This window comes from Phascolarctos cinereus, unplaced genomic scaffold (assembly GCF_003287225.1).
Source record: "Phascolarctos cinereus isolate Bilbo 61053 unplaced genomic scaffold, phaCin_HiC Scaffold_1;HRSCAF=81, whole genome shotgun sequence".
Taxonomy (NCBI): Eukaryota; Metazoa; Chordata; class Mammalia; order Diprotodontia; family Phascolarctidae; genus Phascolarctos; species Phascolarctos cinereus.
In genome coordinates, this window is record NW_027555514.1 from 266,038,023 (window position 1) to 266,060,246 (window position 22,224).

Consider the following 22,224-nt stretch of genomic DNA (forward strand, 5'->3'; position numbering starts at 1 on the left):
AGTGTATGAATTTCCTTGTGTATATATACACAAATATGTATTATATATATTATATATATGGATGATAACATTGTTGTTGTCATGTAGATGGTTCCTCTGGTGCTGCTCACTTTGCATTAGTTCATACAGCTGTTCCCCAGTTCCTTTGAATTCAGTCCCCTTCTTCATTTATTCATCACAGTAATATTCCCTTATGTTCTTATGCCATAATTTGTTCGGCCCTGCCCCACTTGACAAACACCCACTTTATTTCTCGTTCTTTCTGTCAACAAAAAGCTGCTACAAATATTCTTGTACAGGTGGGCCCTTCCTTTCCCCCCATCTTGGATCTTTTGGATATATGTACTTAGTAGTGGAATAGACAGGTCAAAGGGTACTCATAGTATGTGACTTTTTGAATATTCCAAAAGACTTTCCAGAATGGTTGAATCAATTCACAACTCCATCGTCATTATACCTGTTCTACAGGCCGTTCAACAGATATCATTTTCCTCTTTTATCATTTTTGCCAATTTGATTGGTGTGAGGTAGAACATCAGTGATGTTTTAATTTGTTTTTCTCTTTTTGTTAGTGATTAGGAATATTTTTTCATATGACTTTTGATAGCTCGCATTTCTTTTGAAAGCTGCCTGTTCATATTTTTTATTTACTAGAGAATGACTTTTGTTCTTAGATATTTATATCAGTTCCTTATATGTCTTAGATATCAGACCCTTACCAGAGAAATTTGTTGTAAAGGTTTCCCCCCCCAGCTATTTCCCTTCTAATTCTAACTGCATTGATTTTATTGGTACAAAAGCTTTTCACTTTTATGTAATCATCATTTTCCATTATATATTTTATGATCATTTGTATCTTGTTTGGTTATTTTCTTGTAAAGCTAAACCAGGAAATGATATGGGAAAACCTCATTTGGAAATTGGGTTGTGGTTCCTGCTCTAATTATGTGTTTATTAAATGTTAAATCTTAAAAATAAATATTAACACACATTTTTCTATAGTTCTACTTTGTTGGTGTTTATTACCTTCATTACTTTGATATATCTGTGATCTCTCTCCAGCAACAAATTGCAGTCCAGTCATGTTCCCTCATCCTGTAATCTTCTTGTGCTTGACCTCTGGTCAGTCCTCTGTGGGGAGCTGGGGGTCGAGAAGGGTGTGGTCTTCTCATTGTGTGTGTGTGTGTGTGTGTGTGTGTGCCCTTCTAATGTGCTGAGAAAATGAAGCTGAGATTTCTAAGAAGGAAAAAGTAATCCTTAAATACCTGCTTATTGCAAAGCTAATCTTGAATGTTTTTCCTTTCTTTTTCTTCCTCTTTGTTCTTTTTTCTGTTCCTAAACCTGTTCTGTAAATTTACAGTGACTATAAGTCTGTTTTATATGTGTGTGTGTGTATACATATATGTATATATACATATACATATATATTGTGTTTATATTAGATACACACATTGATATATGTATAATTTTTTCTTGTGTATTAAAGCTTTTTTTTCTAAATGACATTCCTTGTAACTTTAGACTAACTTGCACATTTTATTATACTTCACATTTAACTATATGTTGATTAATGAAAAGCTTGAATCTCTGTGGGCATTTAATAAAATGTTTCTGAAGTACTTATAAAACTTATTCAAAAGTGATTTGAAATTGCTCTAAAATGCTATCTGAAAAGCTATCAGTTTTCAATACTGCCTTATTTCTTTTAGCTCTCTACTGTTATCTTTGGGTTTTCTTAGTATAAAGAATGATCTCAGTAACCATTTGGCTCTTCAAAAGCCATTTAATGTATAATAATCTATAAGTGGCTTTTGTGTATGTGACTCATGTGAGGGGTGTACATTTCATTGTTATTACCCCCAGGTGTGTGCCATTTGCAGTATAATCATGTAAATAGCAGATGTGGACATGAGAAACCTGTACTTACCTGAGCATTTAATAGATTCAGTGTCTTTCATGTGAGAAATACTGTGCTAAAAGTTCTTCAGTTTTATTATAGATACCAAAATGTTTTTCTTGTACAAAAATGTATTGCTTGTTTATTTAGAGCCTGCCTCACACTTGCTTAAGGTACATCCAATTGTTCTTTGTCAAAATGAGACAAATTATTAGTTAAATTCCTAATTGGAAATCTCATTACAGTTAGCTTTTAAATACTTGACAACTGATTATTTGGTTTCTATGTCTTTGAGGAGTCTTCCTTTTCTTTTGATGTTTGTTCATTTTGGTATTTATTAGAAAGTGAAGAAAAGGAAAAGACAGTTGTCAAGTATATGAGAGGAGTTTAAATTTAATATCCAGAATAATTTTTAAGTCAATTTTTAATTTATGCTATTCTTGCAGAATGAAGGATACCCCAAATTCAGTATTGGTACTTAGGAAATCTTAAAAGACCTAGAGCAGAGATTCTTAACTTTGAGTCCATGAGCTTAGGTTTCTCTTTATATTTTGATAACTGTATTTCAGTGTAATTAATTTCCTTTGTGATCCTATGTGTTTTATTTTGTGCACTTTAAAAAAACATTATTCTCTAAAGGGATTTGATTTCACCAGATTGTCAAAGGGGTCCTTGACATACACACAAAATTTAGAACCATTCACCTAGAGGAAAACCTATGTAGGCTTGGACAAAAATCATATGAAAAGAAATAGATGAGCTTACAAATCCAGCACAGTACCAAGGAAGTAGCTGTTGTGCTTTGCTATGGGTGGTTGGGACTGACTCTATTTTTGATGACCAAAGAGGTGAGAAATGTCACCCAAAGAGGGGTTGAATTACTTGAAAGGCCAAAATATTTGCCACATATTGTTGGTATGGGCACGACCTTTTAACATACTCCCTTAGAGTTTGAAAAAACACCTTTTTCAGTCATGTGCCCTTTTGAGTGGGTTCACCAGTGTCCATCTTGACTCATATCTACTCTTCATCCAGGGGCACAGACCATGTAGTAGAGATTCAAGGGCCTATAACTCCTTGAAGCCCATGAGGATCTTGACTTCCAAGGATTTAGTTTTTCTTTTCCTTGATGTCTTAACTTACTGATTGTGGGGAAGATAGAGGGACAAAGTGGTTACCTTCCCACCCTTTCTGCTTCCAAAATCTTACAAGTGTGATGTAAGACAAAGTCTTACAGGAGACACATAATTTCAGGGTAATTAATCATTTCATTAATAATGCTAGCATTTTAATAAAAGAGGTCAGTGGCACTTCAAACAGTCTTTGAAAAGTGGTTGTTCCAGAGGAGGCAATCAACTCTGATTGTGAATAAGTAATAAGAGAGAATGAATCTTACACTAAGAGCCTGAACCTGTTCTAATGAACTTTGATGATGTCATTTACTGCTAAACTGCTCATCCTTGAGCAATCTAGGCAAAGAATTTATCCCCACCCAAATCTGTAAATTCCTTGTAAGTTGGGACCACAATTGAGGAGAAAGTTAATTCAATTCAGAGACTGAGTTTTGAAATGAGGACTTCATAGGAAGGAGGGAACTCTGGGTCTCTCCAAACCAGTGGTTATTAATAATCATTTCTCTCATACACCAGCTCCCCTTATTTTTAAAATGTGTATTTTACATAAAGAGAGCCACAGTATTTCCTTCATTTTTTAGATAACTGAATGACTATTGTCCTAATTTTCAGACATCTGTGTGATCATTGATTTCCTTTTTCTTCACCATGTGACAGTTAGAGCCTAGTTCCTATCCTCAGTTTATAGATGAGCAGATTATAATGCTGAGAGCTTATTTCTTGCCCAAGGTCAGAAAAGCCAGGACTCAAGAGTTTTCTCTTCAGTCTCTTGTGTTTGGCCATACTACTGGGCTGTGTGATCTTTGACATAGTTATACACATGAGAAATCTAAAAGACCGTGCTGTGGGGCGGCTTTATAGCATTTTTAGGTACATCAGGATTAAAAAAAATTATACCAATCAGTTAAAGTAGCTTTTAAGCTATTTTTATTTTCAAGTAAATTCAGATACTTTTAGAATTTTTTTCTTAGCATTTATTGAATATAAAAATTGGCTTCTATAACTATATAATCTTCATAGGGAGATGAGTGGACTTAAACTTCGGTTGTTCTAACTAGTTTTTCCTTCCTGTTTGTGTGTGTGTGTGTGTGTGTGTGTATGTATATACACACACACACACACACACACATGCACACACATATATACATATATATGTGTATATATAATTTCTCAGCTCTATTTTTCCCCCTAGAGGGCTGTCCTCCAAACTAACACATATTACCCAGAAAATAGAACTGAATGTAGTTTTATTTCCCATATGTAGGGGAGGAAGCATCCCTCTCACCCCCAAGTGAAAAGTCATAGTCAGATCACGCCTGTAGATTTGTGCCTTCATGGCCTCATCTTTTTCCTTTCTGGAGGGGAGTGCTATGGAAACTATATTTTTTTTTCCCCGCAGAATTGAATTGGAAGCTTATCTTGGCAGTATCACCTGTAGTTTGACTTGATTTCAGTGGTGGAAGTGCTTCCTTCACTGATGTAGATTGTAACCCCTCTCTCATCTTGTGTGATTTTTCACCTAGGGAAACAGTTGGACACGTTTGAAAGCCCTCTTCTTGTTATCAGGGGTACCAGCACACCCCTCAGACTTGTCTAACTGTTGTCTCTTTCTCCTGTTGAACAGCCAACCCACCTCCTTTCCCAGTTATACATATCCTCCATAATGCCTTTTATGCTACTTCCTTCATGCAAGGCATTGTTGGTAGCATGCTGCAGCCTGCTAACTGTAAGCAGTTACATCCGCCATCTGTCTTTTCCATTACCTTTTGAGTTATTTGTCATGTTAATTATTCAGGACCTGGTGTTCCACGATTCACAGCCATCTGGCATCACTGGGCTGTTGTCAGTACCCATCTTTGGAGGGGGGGGGTTTGGGGGAGGCAGGGAACTATGATAAAAGCACTCATTTCTTAAAAATAAGATTTCATATGCACCCATGAAGAGAAATTCAGTTTCCTTCTATTAAGATATACACTTAAGAATTGTTGAACACTTGGTTTCATTGCTTCTTTTTTAGGTTGATTACTTTTGCTATAGTTAAAAAGAGTTCTTGAGAAAAACTGTTAGGGCATATTCAACAAGTACATTAACAAAGTCTATTATTGATTCCATGAACTCTTTAAAAAACCAGAATCTGGAGTCTGTCAAAATGAGGGAATTAGTTTTTTTTTTTTTAGTGAAATTGACAGTACTATGGAGTAATATCACAGAGACTCAATTTTACGTTAGAAATAGATCTTCTGAATATATTAAGAAATTTGCTTTCAAGTACCTGAACTGTATTGAGGTATTCTAACTGTATTGAGCTTTCTGTAGATCAGGAATATATCTCTAAAGGAATAAGCCGTACTGTTTCTGCAAAAATGCCATGGCTGAGAGATCTCTTGGATTATAGCTGCCTGTAACTAGTTAGGTGCACAGATTAGTGATTAGTCAACTCCTGAGATCCATTTCTTGAAATGAAACTTAGAAGTGGAATATTTGATTATATTTGGCCCTTTATATCCAAAATGGGCTTTAAATGTAACAGTTTTAGCATGATCATTTTAAGTGTGAGTAAGATTTTTAGGATATTGCTACATGTAGAAAACTCTTTGCAAGTTACATCTCATTTTCTTTTTTTGAAGGGAGATTTTTGACATTTATAAATACAGCTTAGGTGATTATTGGTAGATATGCTTATACTGTAAAAGACTGACCAAATGTACACAGAAAGTGCTTTAAGTCACTTTAGCTCTAGTTTTCTGGATTCTTCACTTTTTTTTTTTAAGGCTTGCTTCCTAGAAAATTCCTCATTTTGATTTGCTAAAAGATTTTATATCTAGAGCAATGGCCTCCACAAGAATTTTCTTAAAGGCTACATCCATATGTACTTAATAAGACTGTCAGGGTACTTGCACAATATGTGCATCTGATTGTCCTTGTCTGGAGTTCCCTGAAATTAATGAATACCCATTTCTTTATTCTCTGTATTTTGTTTTTTGGATTGTTTTAAGTGAAACATCATTCTACAGTTAATGGCTTGGTATGCATTGTCCTTTCAGCCTTCATTTCACTGAGAGAGCCTTTTGCATTTCCTCTGTGTCCAATGTATTGATTTGCCAAGAGGTAAAAGCAGCATGTGGTGATGTGATAATGCTACCTTGTGACAAGCATTTTTAGCCCTTTCTAAGAATTTGATTGCATAGGTTTTTTAACCCAAGTTATTTTGATTCAGTTAGTGATGGGTTAGGAACTTTAGCGTGTATAGCACTATATTGGGCATTGACAGAGGGAGACAACAAACATAAAAAACATGATCTTAGTTTGGTTGGTGAAATAAAACACATGCCCACCCACACCAAAAACTAAAGAACACTTGAAAATGGGAGGAATATGACATAAACAGAGTCCTTCAGTGATGGGGAGTTATAGATGAGAGGAGAGAGTCAGTGCTGGTTAGGGTAAATCAGAGAAGACTTTTCAGGCCATGTTTAAAAAGAATGGCGAAGGACATAGTCTGGCCTAAAGAGCTTATTCTTCTACCATCGCCTGTCCTTAGAATCAGAGAATCACAGTGCTTAGAGCTAGAATGGATCGTGGGTTCCTTAACCTTTTTTATTTTATGGACCCATTTGTCAGTCTGGTAAAGCCTAACAGTTTTAAATGCAGAACAAATTATATAAGATTATAATAGGGATCAATTATATATTAGAATTTTATTATCAGCATATGTTTAAAGAAAAATCAGGCCCATGGTTGAGAACCGCTGAACTAATCCAGTCTTCTCTCTCTACTTTTTTTTTTTAAGTGTTTGAACTCAGTAAGGCCTCTGGAGGCTGAATGATTTGCCTAGGGTCACACAGATAGCAAGGATCTGAGCAGAGATGTTAACTCAGGCTTTGTGACCCTGAATCCCATGTTCTCTCCACTGTCAGACCAGTGATTTTAAGTATGGACCCAAACCCTTGCTTTGTAGCCCTCTCTTTCTCCACCTAAGAGTGTATAGAACCAGAATGGCAAGGAAGTAGGGTGAGGAGTTTGGGTGAAGTGAATACATCTCTGCTTGAAGCCTCTGTGACTGGCGGTACTACATGGAGCAAGAATGAGGGAGTTCTTATTTGGCTGATGGTTGGTTGATGTCTGGATTTGCATTTATAATAGTGAAATTTTTCTTTAGAACTATGTTATTAGGCTGCCAATATTGAATTTTTTTTTGACATGTGTGATGTGTGTCTGGTGAGACAAATCTGACCCCATTTTGGTTGAGCAGTCTGTTTTGTCCTCCTTCTCCACTTGCCTGCCTCCCTTTGGTGTCTACTTTCTAGCTAGTTTAGGACATGTTTGTGTCTCCAGCTAGGAAACAAGGGAAGGAAGAAAGTAAGACTGGAATCAGTTAATTCTGGCACCTTTTGAAAGCATACATGGAGAAGCAGTTGAAATATATGGCCCCAATGAGGGGCCATAGATTCTTGGTGGGTGTCAGTACTCTGTGCTAAACCCAAAGCTTATCCTCTTGAGTATATGAAGCTTATCTCATTAAGTGGCCTTCTATTACCAGTCACAAGGCCCATATTATCAAGTCTTTACATGAATGGATTAGACTCTTTTTCTCAGGATATGATAGGAAGTAACACTATATAATAGGAAGTCAAGACAGTATGGCATATGGCACAAAGACTAGGCACAGTCTTCAAAACTTGAGCCCTTCTGGTGGGATGTCTGGTGGGAGTTTTGCTTCTCTTGCTACTTCATTCAGCTTTTGAAAGATAAAAGGACCAAGAAGCAAAGTTATTGCTGGATTTAGTGCTAAACAATGAGGAAGTAGTTGGAGTTGTAGGAGTTGACAGGAACTCTGGGAAATAGAGGCCATGTCCTCTTAGCATTTGTGATAGGAAAAAAAAAGAAACATTCAGCATGGACGTGTAGAGCATGTAGTGTGTGCTTCAGGGTCAGTAAATGTAGAATGAATGTTGTTGCCTGTACTTTAGAATTTAGAAAAGAGATTTCAGAAAGTTTGAAAAATGGTTTGGTGTGATCTCATGGCTGGAGACTAAAAGAAAAACGCCATAGAAGAGGACTGGGAGACAACGGTATGTTGATAGTATTATCACATATGATCCCAATGAGGAGGAAAAGGTCAAGTTGTAACCTCTGGGGCTTGTGCTGTAAACTGTCTGTACTCATGTTTTAACAGTACAAGCAAGGTCAGGTAGGCAGTGATGAGTGTGACTGCTGAGGGAGGAGGATTAATACATGGCCATTAGGGAGGTTAAATCCCATTCTGGGCTAAGCCTTTCATAAATTCTCAGGACAACCAACAGCATTTTCCTTAACTATATTATAGGGGCCCGACAGAGGAAGATTAAAAAAAGGGATAATCAGGGCAGCTAGATGGCACAATGGATAGAGCACCAGCATTGGAGTCAGGAGGACCTGAGTTCAAATTTGGCCTCAGACACATAACACTCAATAGCTGTGTGACCCTGGACAAGTCACTTAACCCCATTGCCTAGCCCCCCCCCCAAAAAAAATAAGGGGATAATGGAGCTACAACTTGATGAGTAGCTATGAAAATTTCAGTGAATGAAAGGGAAAGCAGAGATGTTAAACTCTTACTTTGTTTCTGTTTTCTCTATCAAGGAGTGTGACCTTTAGGCTGAAAAAGGATAGAGCAAAAATGGGTAAGAGAGAACTGAAACCAGAGGCAAATGAGGAGTTAATACAAGGGCACCCAATTGGTCTGAACAAAGTCAATTTAGCTGTCCCACTGAATTCTGTCCCGGCACACTAAAACTTGTGGATGTGATTGTTGAACCTCAGTTGGCAGTCGGTGAAGAATTAGGAAGAATAGGAACATCATCATGGAACTTAAAACAGGAGATGTCCCCCTGATTGTCAAAAAGGGGAGTTAGGTGGATTCAGATCCGTGGACCGGGAAGCTGGCAAAATTCTTGGAGGATTATTAAAGCGATGGTTTGTTAGCATTGAAAAGGAATTGGCCGATTACACTGAGTCATCACCCATCGGGGAGTTGGCATAAATAGCATGTATTATTATGAGGTTTTTAGACTCCTTGAGTGCAGGGACTGTATCTCATTTCTCTTTCTGTTTCCTCCAAAGTTTAGCAGTATTTTGCTTTTAATAGATACTAATAATGGTTAATGTATGAACTTTAAAAAAGTATTTATCCTTATGATATCCTTGTGGACAAGATAGAGATATATAGGCTAGAGCAGGGGTGGGGAACCTGTGTCCTCGAGTCCACGTGTGGCCGTCTAGGTCCTCAAGTGCAGCCCAAACTGTACAGAACAAGTCCCCTTAATAAAAGGATTTGTTCTTTAAAACTTGGGTTCAGCCAAAAGACCACACCCAAGGACTTAGAGGACCACGTGTGGCCTGGAGGCCACAGGTTCCCTACCCCTGGGCTAGACGGTGGTAAAATTAGGTACCTTTGATACAGTCTGGAGTATAAGAGCTGACATTTATCTGACACTTAAATGTTTGCAAAGCCTGTGACATGTATTATCCTATTTAAGACTTCCTAAAGCCCTGTGAAGTAGTTGCAACAGGTATTAGGATTCACATTTTTATAGAGGAAGAAACTGAGGCTTAGTGAAGTTAATTGAGTTACCCAAGGCCAGAGGTGGATTTTTGACCTAGATTTCTCCTGACTCTGAGAATGCACCCTTACCACTAGGTGGCAGTCTGCCTCTCACTGGGGTGCTGTCCTAGGTCCTAGGTCTTCTGTTTAGTTGGAGGAAGACATGTTTATTCTCTTTGTGGGTGTTAGGAAGCTGGGAGGACTTGATGATCTCAGCAGGCTTTAATAATGGTCCATATCTAATGAGAGGCTTTAATAGTTTAATAGTGTTATTAAAATGATGCACTCAAGAGGAAAAAAAATCCGTTGTACAGTGGAAGGACTCGTGTCTAGAGAGTAGTAGCTCCAATGAAAAAGACTTTTTAAAAAAATAAAACAAAAAGTCCCTTGTGAGTGAATAACGGTGACATCATGGCATCCAAAAAGGCAGGTGCCCTGAGGTTGTATCGGAGCTGTGACTGCCATCCTGGTTGGACCACCTGGGGAACTGGTTTCAGTTCTGACTGTCAGCTTTTATAAAGGAGCTGGTTAAGCAGGAGCCTGCCCAGGCTGGTGAGAGCCAGCACAAGGATCTAAAGAGCTTTGTTGTAGAAAAGAGGAGAGACTTGGGCAGGTTGAGGGATGCAGTCATGGCACTCACATGTTTGAAAGATCTGTTATGTAGTAGAGGGAATTGTTTTGTTTGGCCCCAGAAAGCACTATTAGGACAAGAGGGGAGAAGTTAGAGGCAAGCATTTTTAGTTCCCTGCCTCACAGTTTGAGTTATATAAAAATGTTATCATGCATCTTGTTAGATAATGAGGTCTTCATTTCTGGAGATATTCAAGCAGAGCCTCCATGATTTTGCTTAATCTCTTTTAAAGGACAGGGCCCATGGGACAGGGTAGCAGTACATGAGTGGAAACTCAGGAGGGGAGGTGGAGTGATCAGCTGTAACAAAGTAAACGTGTTATTGGTATCCTCAGTTTATAGGTGAGAACTCTGAGGCTTAAAGAGATAGAATGATTTGCCCATGATCGCACAGTTCTAGTAAGTGGTAGTGGCAGAATTTGAACCCAAGTCTTTCTGACTCTGAGTGTGGCTCTCCATGTGTGGTTCTCCCATGCTGTTTCCCTATCTCATTCCACAATAAATCGTGAAGAACGTGCTTTCTGAACTCTGAGGGGAGGGTGGTCGTTATTGACCTGGGGAAAAGGAAAGCTTTGTGGAAGAGCTCACTACCTCACAGTTTGAGCTATTGAAAGACATCATCGTATTTGGACTTTAAAGGATAGGTAGAAATTTAGCAGGTGAAGAACAAGAGGAAAAGTGTTTCAGCAACAAGGATCCCCAAAGGCCCTGTGATGAGAAGGGATCGGGCATAGAGTGCTTGGAGGGGACTAAGCTGAGGGGGAGTTACAGAGCCGAAGTGGGGCCATGCCTTTGAATGTGATTTGGCAGGCAATGGGGAATCCCAGAATGGCTGTACTACGTGATTTCAAAGTGCCTTTCCAAGCCCAAGATTCTGTGGTTCTGTACGTTCACATCATACTTCTTATCTCTTGTATATCACTTACACATTCCACTTTGTGTGCTTAGTAACAATGTATTTCCTTCCTCTTGTCTGCCGTTAGTTGTAAGCTCCTTGAGGGCAGCATCTGGGACTTAGCCATTAACTGTGAGATTTGCTGGGAATGCTTGAAAGCTCCTGTTCTAGAAACCAGAATACTGTCTGTCAGTTACCCACCCCATGGGCATCCAGTATCTGCCTGTTGGTTGATCAGTAGCCGCGTTGTGTACGTATGTATATTTATCTGCATTCACAAAATGCTGCATGTGCCTGCATTTCCATGAAATGTTTTCTGTTTTGTTTTTAATAGTCTGTTCGTCAGTTGAAGTACTCCTTGTTTAAGAAATCTCTCCTGGGCAGTGTGTCTGATAATGGAGTAGTAACTCTCTGGGATGCAAATAGTCAGAGTCCATACCATAACTTTGAATGTAGCCACAAAGCTCCAGCCTCAGGAATATCTTTTTCTCCCGTCAATGACATGCTGCTTGTAACCATAGGCCTGGATAAAAGAATCATTCTCTATGACACTGCAAGTAAGATGTAAGTGCTTCACTACTTTCTTAATTTGGTAATGAGTAAATATTATTCCATATTAATTAGACTGTGCATTTGTGGCTTATGCAAAATCTAGAGAAAATTTTAGCTGCACCAAAGATGGTAAGCAGATGGTTTAACACAAACTAGCTTGTTTCTTTTATGAAGGATATTCCAAAAACTAAAAGGTTTTTTCAGAGATGCAAGATCCTTTCTGATCTGGGGAAAAGGAAAGCTTTGTGGAATAGCTCACTACCTTACAGTTTGAGCTATTGAAAGATGTCATCGTATTTGGGCTTTAAAGGATGGGTAGGAATTTTGCAGGTGAAGAACAAGAGGAAAAGTGTTTCAGCAACAAGGATCCCGAAAGGCCCTGTGATGAGAAGGGATAAGGCATAGAGTAACAAGAATATTGTTCTTGTTACAATGAGGATACAGTGTTTAAAAAGAAATTTTCTATGAAATACAGTTGCTTATTATTTAAAGCATACAGACTTAACTATCTTAAAAATTGAATGTCCTTCACAATAGACCAACTTAGTATGTCAAATTTGAAACAGGATTCCTTTTGTTTTAATACACTAGGAAAAGTTAATTACCGGAAATGCTGGTGTTACAGAATTTGCCTGATATTGGTGCTGTATTATTATGTGCCATCTTGTTTGAGCTCTAATCTGCCCTGATGCTGGTCTTCATAAACATAGCTACCAGGCTGTTACAGAAAGACTAGGGCCCCAACTATGTGATTCATGTGGGGAAAGATAATATTACAAGTAATGACAGGGAGTGTCCCAGCTGACACTTCCTGCCCTGATGTTAAGTTTTTCATGGTTACTACTCTGATAGCTTTCTGAATATTCATTATTATAATCCAACTTACTAGAAGTCCTTGACTGTTCACATTTGATGGGGCTCCATAGATTGTAATGCTCTTTGTTCCCTCAGTTCAGTGCCTCTATATTCATGTTAGTGTACATACTGTTGATATGATGTGACTTATTAGAATAAGTCTGTCATCTTTCCAGACCCTTTCTTCCTTCGCTTCTGGTCAGCTTAGTCTTAGCTATTAGAGTTAGAAGCTTCACCCGTTAGGGTCTGTTGCCTCGGCCCAAGTAGGCCCAAGTATTATGTCACTTCTTTGGGGAAAGCTGTTTCTGTTCTCCTCTTAATTGCTTCCAAATCTAAGAGATGAACAGCTAAGAAGAGCTAAGGAGAAAGTTCTCTCCTTAAGAAAGGGTCTAGCTAGCTCTCTTTGCTATGGTTGTAAGGGTAGAGCAATAATGTGGGGGACAGCCAGGGGAGGGGGAGAAGGATGATGCTTAAGAAACTACAGCCCAGGGCCTACAGGATTTGGGAGGCAGCAGACTTAAGGAAGGTGGGTGGACAATACATGCCAATTTGGCACATGGTTTAGGTGCCCTCATTTGGTTCTTTCAGCTACAGATTTAACATATAAATTCAACAAAGACGTGGGCAGTGATATGAGGAATGTATTTTTTGTACAGAAACACATGCCTATAAGTTAACAGGAAAATAGGGTAAGAAATGTCCTTTCTGAGTAAATATGTGGCCCATATATTGAGGATATTTCAGTCCAGTTCTAAAGTACTGCTTTGTTTAGACTACCATATTTGGAGGGTTACATTCTTGTGACATTCTAGATATAAGGGATATTTGAAGGCTGCGGTAGCATACACTTATACATAGACCTGTGTCTTTTTTCGTTTATGAAGACAACTAAGAACTTTAGTGGCTGAGGCTCCCCTCACTGCAGTAGATTTCATGCCTGATGGAGCCACATTGGCAATTGGATCTTCCCGTGGGAAAATATATCAGTATGACTTAAGGATGTTGAGTTCTCCAGTGAAGACCGTCCTTGCTCATAAAACATCTGTGCAGTGTATAACATTTCAGTGTTCTTCTGCCCTTTCTAAGGTGAGAAATTTCCTTTTATCATTTTCGGTTTTGCTAAGTAAAATCACAACAATAATCTGAAAGATTGAGCTTCATGTTCAAGACTTAAAATAGGATTCGAATAATGTTATTGTGTATTAAATTTTAAATGGTAGTCTTGTTTTTTTAAATATCCATGTGATAAACTTCATCTTTAAGATTCCTGTCTTTATTTCTATATTTAATTCTCAGATATTCTGTCTTCCTCCTAAAACCTCTATTTTTAAAATAACTAAACTTTTCTTTGTAACTTAGAAAAAAACCACACAGATGCCATAAAAATGCTGAAATTGATATGGGAGAACTCTGACCTCCATAGCAAAAAACAAAAACAAAAAACAAATGAGGGCATTTGTGGCCTGTTACTGCTTAGATTGGAGTACTAATGATCAAAAATTTTTAAATTATTCCTTATTATATCTTAGTCAAGTTTAAATAAAGGCTCTTCAAATAAATCTGCCTTGAACAAAAGAACGGGTAAAGTGAGCAGCACCCCAGCTCAGAATCCTGGAATTGTCAGAGAACCAGCTCCTCTATCAGGTACTGCTGTTTTATCTCAGCTCATGACCACAGTTGAAGGCAAAGGATCGGTGGCTGTTCAGGACAAATCAGGTAAAGCTATTTTAGTATCTTAATATTTTTAGTATTTTTGATCAGATTTATATAGCCAGAATTTTCCCTGAAACCCTGAACTCTTATTTTTTTTTTGTTTAAAGTAAATTTAGTTTTCGTTTTATATTTACTTTAAGTAAAAGTTTTAGGGTTCTTTTTTTTTTTAAAGATGTTAAAAACTGTAACAGTGTGCACAGTACAGAATACTGGCTACCTACAAACTGACAGAATGATGCTGGTTACAGAAATTCTTGGTGCTTAGGTTACTACAGCACAGTGCATGACCAAAGATTTATGAGGTTGCGGTAACATGGAGTATTCTCCCCAAACATGGATTTAATCTTACCCAGTTAAGTAGAGCATTCTTTATAGTTTATTTCTGATTGTCATTTCAAAATGGAAAGAAGGAAAAGTTGCCTTTTAAAGTATGATGACTTTATAGATGAAAATCATTGGAAGATTTTTTTTTAACTACTTAGAGGTAGATCTTTGGGATAAACTTTTTCTTTCCATGATATTCCTTTGCTTCTTTCTGTATTGACCAACTGTTTCATTTGCTTTTGCCCGCAATAGAGTACAATGGTACTGCACTCTTAAGTTGTTGAAAGGAAGGAAGGAAGCCTTTTTAGTATCTACTAAGAAATATGTCACATCAGCAACTTCCAACAGCTAATTAAAAGAAAAAAACCTAAATGTGTGCTGGTATGGAAATGAGCATATGGAGGTGCCATTTTTCACTAATTCAACAGGTATTTATTGATGCCTTCAATGCTCAAGGCCATTTCCAGAATAGTAGTTACTTTCTGGTATAGAAGTACTTATATATATGTCTGTCCTAATTTTAAAGTGTAAGAGGCTTAGCAAAAATATTTTCTTCATGGGTTGTATAGTTTGTGAATATGCCTTTCTTCATGATTGTAAAATAGATGGTATATTTGTTGACTTGGATAGTAATGAGTGTTGAGTCTTCAAAATATACAAATAAATCTGTGATCTCATCCCTTTGAACATTGCTTCTTGTGATGAGGATCTCATCCTGTCCTGAGCACTCTTTCTCAGTTCCCTCCTGTAAATGTGCCCCAGGGACTCTACCCAATGCATGGGGCCCTTGCCTCTGACATTGTGGGGTGACAGTGGAGTTCTCAGCCCATCCACCACATTCTTACTCTCATGTGATGAGTTGTTGTTTCTCACTTATATGTTTGAGGTGATGAGTACTTTGAGAAACTACTAAGTAGTCATTTCTTATTGGCCCTGGATATCTGTATTATCCCCATGCGTCCTGATACAGGGGAAAGTATTAATCGTTATAGAATCCAATGAAATTGCATTTCAGCTCACTTAGGAAAAAATTTTTGTTTTTTTCCAGTATAATATTAAGTCATTTTTTCCAGGACTTGGAATTAATTTATTATGCAAACTGTAATTATTTTTAAGAATTATAAAATTAGTGCTATTGAATGTAAGCTTTTGGAAGTCTTGTTCAATAAAGACAATACTCCTGAGGAAGTAAAAAAAAGTTCAGTTTATCTAATTGTTGTTGTTCAGTTGTTTTCAGTCGTGTCTGATTCTTTGTGGCCCCATTTGGAGTTTTCTTGGCAAAGATACTGGAATGGTTTGCCATTACCTTCTTCAACTCATTTGACAGACAAGGAAACTGAGGCAAACAGGATGAAGTGACTTGCCCAGGGTCACACAGCTAGTAAGTATCTGAGGCCAGATTGGAACTCAGGTCTTCCTGATTCCAAGCCCAGTGCTCTAGCCACTGTGACACCTTGCTGCCCCCTCAGTCTGTCTAAGGGTATTGCTTAAAGATATCCATTAGGTAATTACCCTGGGGGTGAAATGGAGAGTTTACTATTTGTCTACAAGTGTCATTGACCAGCATTACTATAATCTAGATTAGAATAGCTATCCTAACATGTGCCTTTAAAAAAAACTCATGTTTGCAAAACTAAGCACTTTAAGAAAAGCCTTATATTTATAAGCTAGGATACGAGGAGTCATAGATTTATTGAATTTTGTCTCCAAGAAGGATTTTGATAGTTGCGTAATTTAATTCTCCTTTTAACTTGTTGAGAAAGCTTAAACCCCCAAAGAGATTCAGCAACTTGACCAAAAGACTGACAGGGCCAGAGCAAAAGTGACCGAGCTCCATTAGTCACTTCTTTCCAGAGGATTTCTTGTTTTTAAATGGAGGAGCAAACCATGACATTCTAAATGAGAAGACAAGTGTTTCCCAGCCACGGTTCTCATCATGTTAGTTAATAACCTTTGTCATGTGAATAACCTTAGAGTCTGTGTGAAGAAGCAGAGACTCTAGGCCAGGGGTGGGGACCACCTGCTGCCTCAGGCCACATGTGACCCTCTAGGTCCACAAGGGTAGCCCTTTGACTGAATCTAAATAGATCTGGTCTGTGAAGTTTGGATTCGAAGGGTCACACTTGAGGACCTAGAGGACCACATGTGACTTCAAGGCTGCAGGCTCCCCACCCCTGCCCTCGGCCGCTTAAACTCATTATACTGAGAGTGAGTTTGCACGTAACATTTTTAGAAAAATATTTATTGTTTAAACCATTATGGTATTATAGTATTTTGAGTAAACCATCTTGAAATTATGCATAATTCTTAGAAATTATAAGAATCCTTTATGGTATTCATGAAACTCAGTAGGCTTCGTGATGGAAATTTGGATCAAATGAGGTGACATCTAAAGTGCTTTGCAAACCTCAGAGTGTTTTAGAAAATGCTGTTGCTGCTACAACTCCTGTTAATATTATCAATGTTATCATTACCACTACTTGGCTTGGGTATTCTTTTGCTATTATAATGATACTTGGCAGGATCACTACCTGTCCTGGAAAGACACAGTTGGGTATTAGGGGTGTTTACCCTAGAAAGAGAATGCTTTGGAGGAGGGAGAGAACATGAAAGCTATCTTCATATATTTGAATGCCCGTTATGTAGAAGAAAGATCACAGTTCTACTGCTTGACTCCTGAGGGAAGAACTAAGGTTACTGGGCAGAAGGTAGATAGATTTTTGCTAATTGCAAGGAAATATTTCCATGTGACAATTGCTCTCAGCAGGTAGTGAGTTCCTTATTACTGGAGATATTTAAGCAGAAACCAAATTACCACTTTTGGATGAGATTAATGTTTGGGGAATTCATGCTTCACATAGGGTGGACTAACGCTGATTGAGGTGCCGTCCTTTAAATTTGGAGAGCCTGCGGTCATTTGATACTGTTTCATGAATAACAGAAATTTCTATCAGTCTCATACCTCTTTGAGATTTTTCCTCCCTGCTCCCCTTCCTGCCTCCCCTGTCTGTGTTACATACACCTTAAAGTTTATAGAAATTTATAAGACAATTATTTTTATTCTAAAGGATAAATAATACAATCTCTGTTAGTGTTAAAAAAAAAAGGATTTTATTAAATACCTGCTGGAAGCTCTTCCTTTGGTTTAGGTGGTTCAAACTTTTCCCTAAGATTTATCAGGCTTGTTTAAAAGGGAGGCATTTCTAAAGAGCCGCCTCCTCATATTCTGGGATCTCTGTAGTGCATGTCTACAATGCTGACCACTGTGATAATTGTCTGGTTGCACAGGTTTTTGTCTTACATCCAGAAGGACATTTACCAGAAATGTTTGTCAGATGTTCACTCACGGTCTTCTTGTCGCTCACCTAATAATTTCAGAAAAATCAGAAAGCTGGAAGCTTCACAGGTTGTTGATATGCTGCTGTTTAAGGCGCCTTGTTTTGGCCAGGCTTGTGAATCTTGGCTTTTGGCTCCTGGCTCTCCTGGAGGCTTCTGGCTGGCACTAATTATATAAATAATTGGGTTCCATAGTTTCATATCAGATAATCCTCCAAACTAGTGGTCCAGCATCAGGGCTTGGAAAAAAATTGAGTTTCCCTTCTAAGAAAATACTAAAGCCCTTCCTTTCAGATAATATGTAAATTCCCACCTATTCCCTGCATCTTTTAGCGACTTTGACCTTCTGGAACATAGTTCTTAAGATAGAAAAAGCAGAAGGGAATTACTGAGGGTCCAAAACAGGCAGCTCTTAGCACCTGCCCTAAAATTGGGCTTTCTGCTGTGATAGTGGGGCCTCTAAGCCCCCTTTAGAGCCCATTTGTTCCTAAATACCCGAATTATCAGTGTATTCCAGCCTAGGATAATAATGGATGTTGAGTGATGGCACAAATCTTAAAGGAAAGGTTAAATTACATTTGGTATTCCATTCCTCCCCTCCCCAGAAGGGTATGTCATATTCTAGTCAGGATTTCCATCAGAATTGGTTAGGAGAAACAGAATGATGGTCCTTGGAAGAGTAACCTTCCACTCCCTTAAAAACTCACCTTTTTAGAACTCAGAAGATGCTGTGAAGAAATGGAACCTCGCCTCTGTGCTCCCTTGTACTAGCGTTTGTGGTAATGTTCTTGATGAAGCCACGTCATTACTACATGCCAGACTGCTAGAACACAGGTGCAGCTTTCCAGCTTTTTAATTAATTCCATGTAGCACAAGACTTAGTTTGATATCTATTATCTTTTTCTTCAGGCTTGCCTCGCAGCACAAATCCAGATGTCATTCCCTCTAGAGAGACAGAATGTGGGAAAAATGCTGATCTCTCCAGCTTAGAGGATTCTGGAGGGAGAAGTAGTTTAGGGGACCTCTTCTCACCAGTGAGAGATGGTAAGTCTTATGTTCACATTTTTGAGCCCTTTTTAAAAATTTATTAATAATATTCAGAAAACCTCCTAGGTAAAGATGGTGGGTGAAGTTGCACTCATTGCCGCTTTAGTGATCACTTCTTCACCCCTTTAGAACATGGTGAAAGACTGGTTGGTTTAGGGATTGAGGCAAAGGAATATTTAGTATGATCCTTTTACACCTGAATTCCTGTAACAACTTTCTTCTTGATATGTTGTATTTGCTGGAACAAAATGTTAATAGAATGCTTTCATGCAATTACTGTTGTATCCCTAGGATTATAGATTTAGGGCTGGGAGGAGCCTCAGAGGCCATCTAAACCAACCTCTTCATTTTATGGAGGAGGAAACTGAGCCAGAGATGGGATGTTATTTGCTATAGATCACAGAGGTGATGAGTAGCAGAGCCAGGCACCCCTGACTCTCTTGTATCAAGAGGCAAGAAGGTCTAATGTGGGTGGTCATAGTAAAGATCACCACAACAGCTCACTTGGCTGGAGCTCTCTCCTCATACCAGTTCCAGGAGTAGTGTAAGGATTGCCCCCCTTTCCAGATAAGGAAACTGAGGCTCAGAAAAATGAAGTGACTTTCCTAGGGTCACATGGTAAATGCCAGAGTTGGGCTTCTTCCCAGTTCTTATGGCTAGCTAAGTCTACTGATTTTTAGTATCGTATTATCTGTGAAGGAAAAAAAATGGTGCTGAATTTGGGGTCTCAGAAAGGGAGTAAACTCCTGGCTCTATCACTTACTAGTCCATAGCCTTAGACAGGTCACTTGAACCCTTCTGATTCTCTTTCCTTGTGTGTAAAACACTATTAATGATGCTTTTGCCCCCTTTTCACAACTCATTTGTAAATGGTGAAGTGATATAAAGGTAGATGGTACCCAGGAATATTGTACATTTGTTTAACTCTTTTATATATGTTGTTATTCAATTCTCAGAACAATCCTGTAGGATCCAAAAAATATCTGGGCCGGGCAGATGATCTGCCAAATCTAATAAAATGCAACTTAGAAACAAAGACGAAGTCCCACACGTGGCTTCAGAAGACCATGCGAGTTGTGGCTGGGAGGGAAATCTACCTTATGGCTTGTTGTTGTTGTGTCTGAGTCTCCAGGATCCCGTGTGGGGTTTTCTTGGCAGAAATACTGGCGTGGTTTGCCATTTCTTTCTCCAGCTCATTTTCCAGATGAGAAAACTGAGGCAAGCAGGATTAAGTGTCTTACCCTGGGTCATATAGCTAGTTAGTGTCTGATGCCAGATTTGAACTTAAGAAGATAAGTCTTCTTGGTTCCAAGCTCAGTGCTCTATTCACTCTGCCACCCAGCTGCCCCATGCATACCTCAGTTATTATCAAAAAGACCCTTAGAATATTGTGAATTACCAACTTAATATGGATGAATCATAATCATAACTGGAGTTTCTAAAGTGCTTTAAATTTTCCAAGGCCCCTTATATACATTGTAACATTTGAATTTTATAAGGTTCACAGTTGAGGAAACTAATGCTCAATGGAGTTTACATGATTTGCCTAGGGAACCCACGTCTTCCTGATTCCGAGTTTTTCATCCTCAACCATAAAATAAAAGTTAATTAAATTTCTTGGCTCCATTAATAGAACTGTAGTGGCTAGAATGAAGGAGATGACAGTCCTTTTTTGCCTTGTCCTTACTAGAGCACTTTGGGAATATTTTGTGCAGTTTCAGGTACCATGTCTTAGAGAGTGTTGTCCAGAAGAAGATAGCTGTGATGAATGAATGAATGAATGAAGCATTTATTAAGCACTTATGCTGTGCAGTAAGCATTAGGGATATAAATAGAATGGTCAGATGGTCCCTGTTCTCAAGGACCCCACATTCTAATGGGGACAATGCATATGGAAGGTTTCAGATGCAAGTCAGATAGAAGGCCCAGTGGTCTTTAGGGTGCACCCTCCAGATGTTTGGTCATACCTCTTCTTTAATGTCCTTTCCACTGATAACATCGTAGCACTTTCTGATGTTAAACTCTCTGGTTGCCAAAGACTTTGGTAGCAAGAACTTTACTCTCTTGGTCTCTGGTAGCCATGGCTCTTACCTCTGTGGGATCAGTCCCCAGACTGCATCTGCACAGGGATTCCTTCTCAGGGTGATGGCTGTGAGCACTGGGCTGGAAGCATTGCTGTTCCCGAGGCCTTTGGGTTCAAGTTCCAGGCTGTCTCCGTCAGAGTCCAAGAAGACAATGGTGGTCAAGGTGGTAGTGGTGGTTTTAGTTTAACTCTCCTGGCCCACATTGCCTCCTCTGTCTCCCTCAGGGTGCCTTGCTGCTTCAGCTAGGCTGGCACGTCTGCACTGGGTGTTTCGATTGGTTGTCACTTGGTAGGGATGGCTGACCTCTTCTCCAGAGTGACTTCCCCAGTTGGTGCCTTTGAGGTCTAGCGGTCTGTGGGATGGTCGGGGTGTGCGTGGTGATGCCACTTCCGGGCCTGTTGATGGCACTTCATCAGTAGTAGTTTTTGGTGTTGATGAGGAAGGTGGACTTTCTCTCTACAGTGATTTCTTCATACAGTGATAGCTGTTGAGGATGGGCTGGAAGTAGTTCTGATGGTTTGAGGGGACATTGCTGTTCCTAAGGCTCTTCATCTGAAGGGCAGTGATTGTCCATGTGGTTGGTAGTGGTGATGGTGCTTGAACCTTCCTGGCCCGTGCTGCCTCCTCTCTCCCTCAGGGTCTCTCTCTGTGTCCACTCTCCTGACCTGCCTGCTCGTGTGGCTGGCCCTTGGTTGGCGTTTGGTGGAAGTGGCTGGCTCTTTCTCCACGGAGCTGCTTCCCTAGTTGATGGTTGTGGGCTATAAGCCACAATAGTGGTCTAAGTGCTTCTGCTACTCTTAGAGCTTTTATGATATTGTATGTTGATTCATATGTTTTTGAGAACCAGTTACAAAGTTATTTTATCTTAGACAAGAAAACACTTGTGAAGTTGGGTGTGGGATGTGATTTCTTTTGCCTTTAAAAATTTTAAATATTTTCACATAAAAGGAGGTTGCAGTTTAGTCTACTTGGTTATAAGGGGAAGAACTAGCGCCAGTGGATAAAAGCTTGGAAAGAGGCAGCTTTTGGACTACTTCAGGAAATGCTTATCACTGGAATCACTTAAGTCAGTGATGTTGTAGAAGTGATGTATGACTTAGAAAATGGGCTGGATCATGTGACTTCAAGGTCTTTCCAGCTCTGAGATTTTAAATTTGATTCTAGGTGTATCAGAT

The 22,224-nt window shown here is 38.9% G+C and overlaps 1 protein-coding gene across 2 annotated transcripts in view; it reads left to right on the forward strand.

The window, feature by feature from the left end:
• NEDD1 (NEDD1 gamma-tubulin ring complex targeting factor) overlaps positions 1-22,224 on the forward strand; it is a 63,792-nt gene that overhangs the window by 21,059 nt on the left and 20,509 nt on the right. For both annotated transcript variants that reach the window (XM_021006440.2, XM_021006438.1), the window contains 4 exons: positions 11,473-11,702; positions 13,430-13,631; positions 14,075-14,261; positions 18,828-18,962. In XM_021006440.2, coding sequence (XP_020862099.1) covers positions 11,473-11,702; positions 13,430-13,631; positions 14,075-14,261; positions 18,828-18,962 — 754 coding nt within the window. The remainder of the gene's footprint in view (positions 1-11,472; positions 11,703-13,429; positions 13,632-14,074; positions 14,262-18,827; positions 18,963-22,224) is intronic.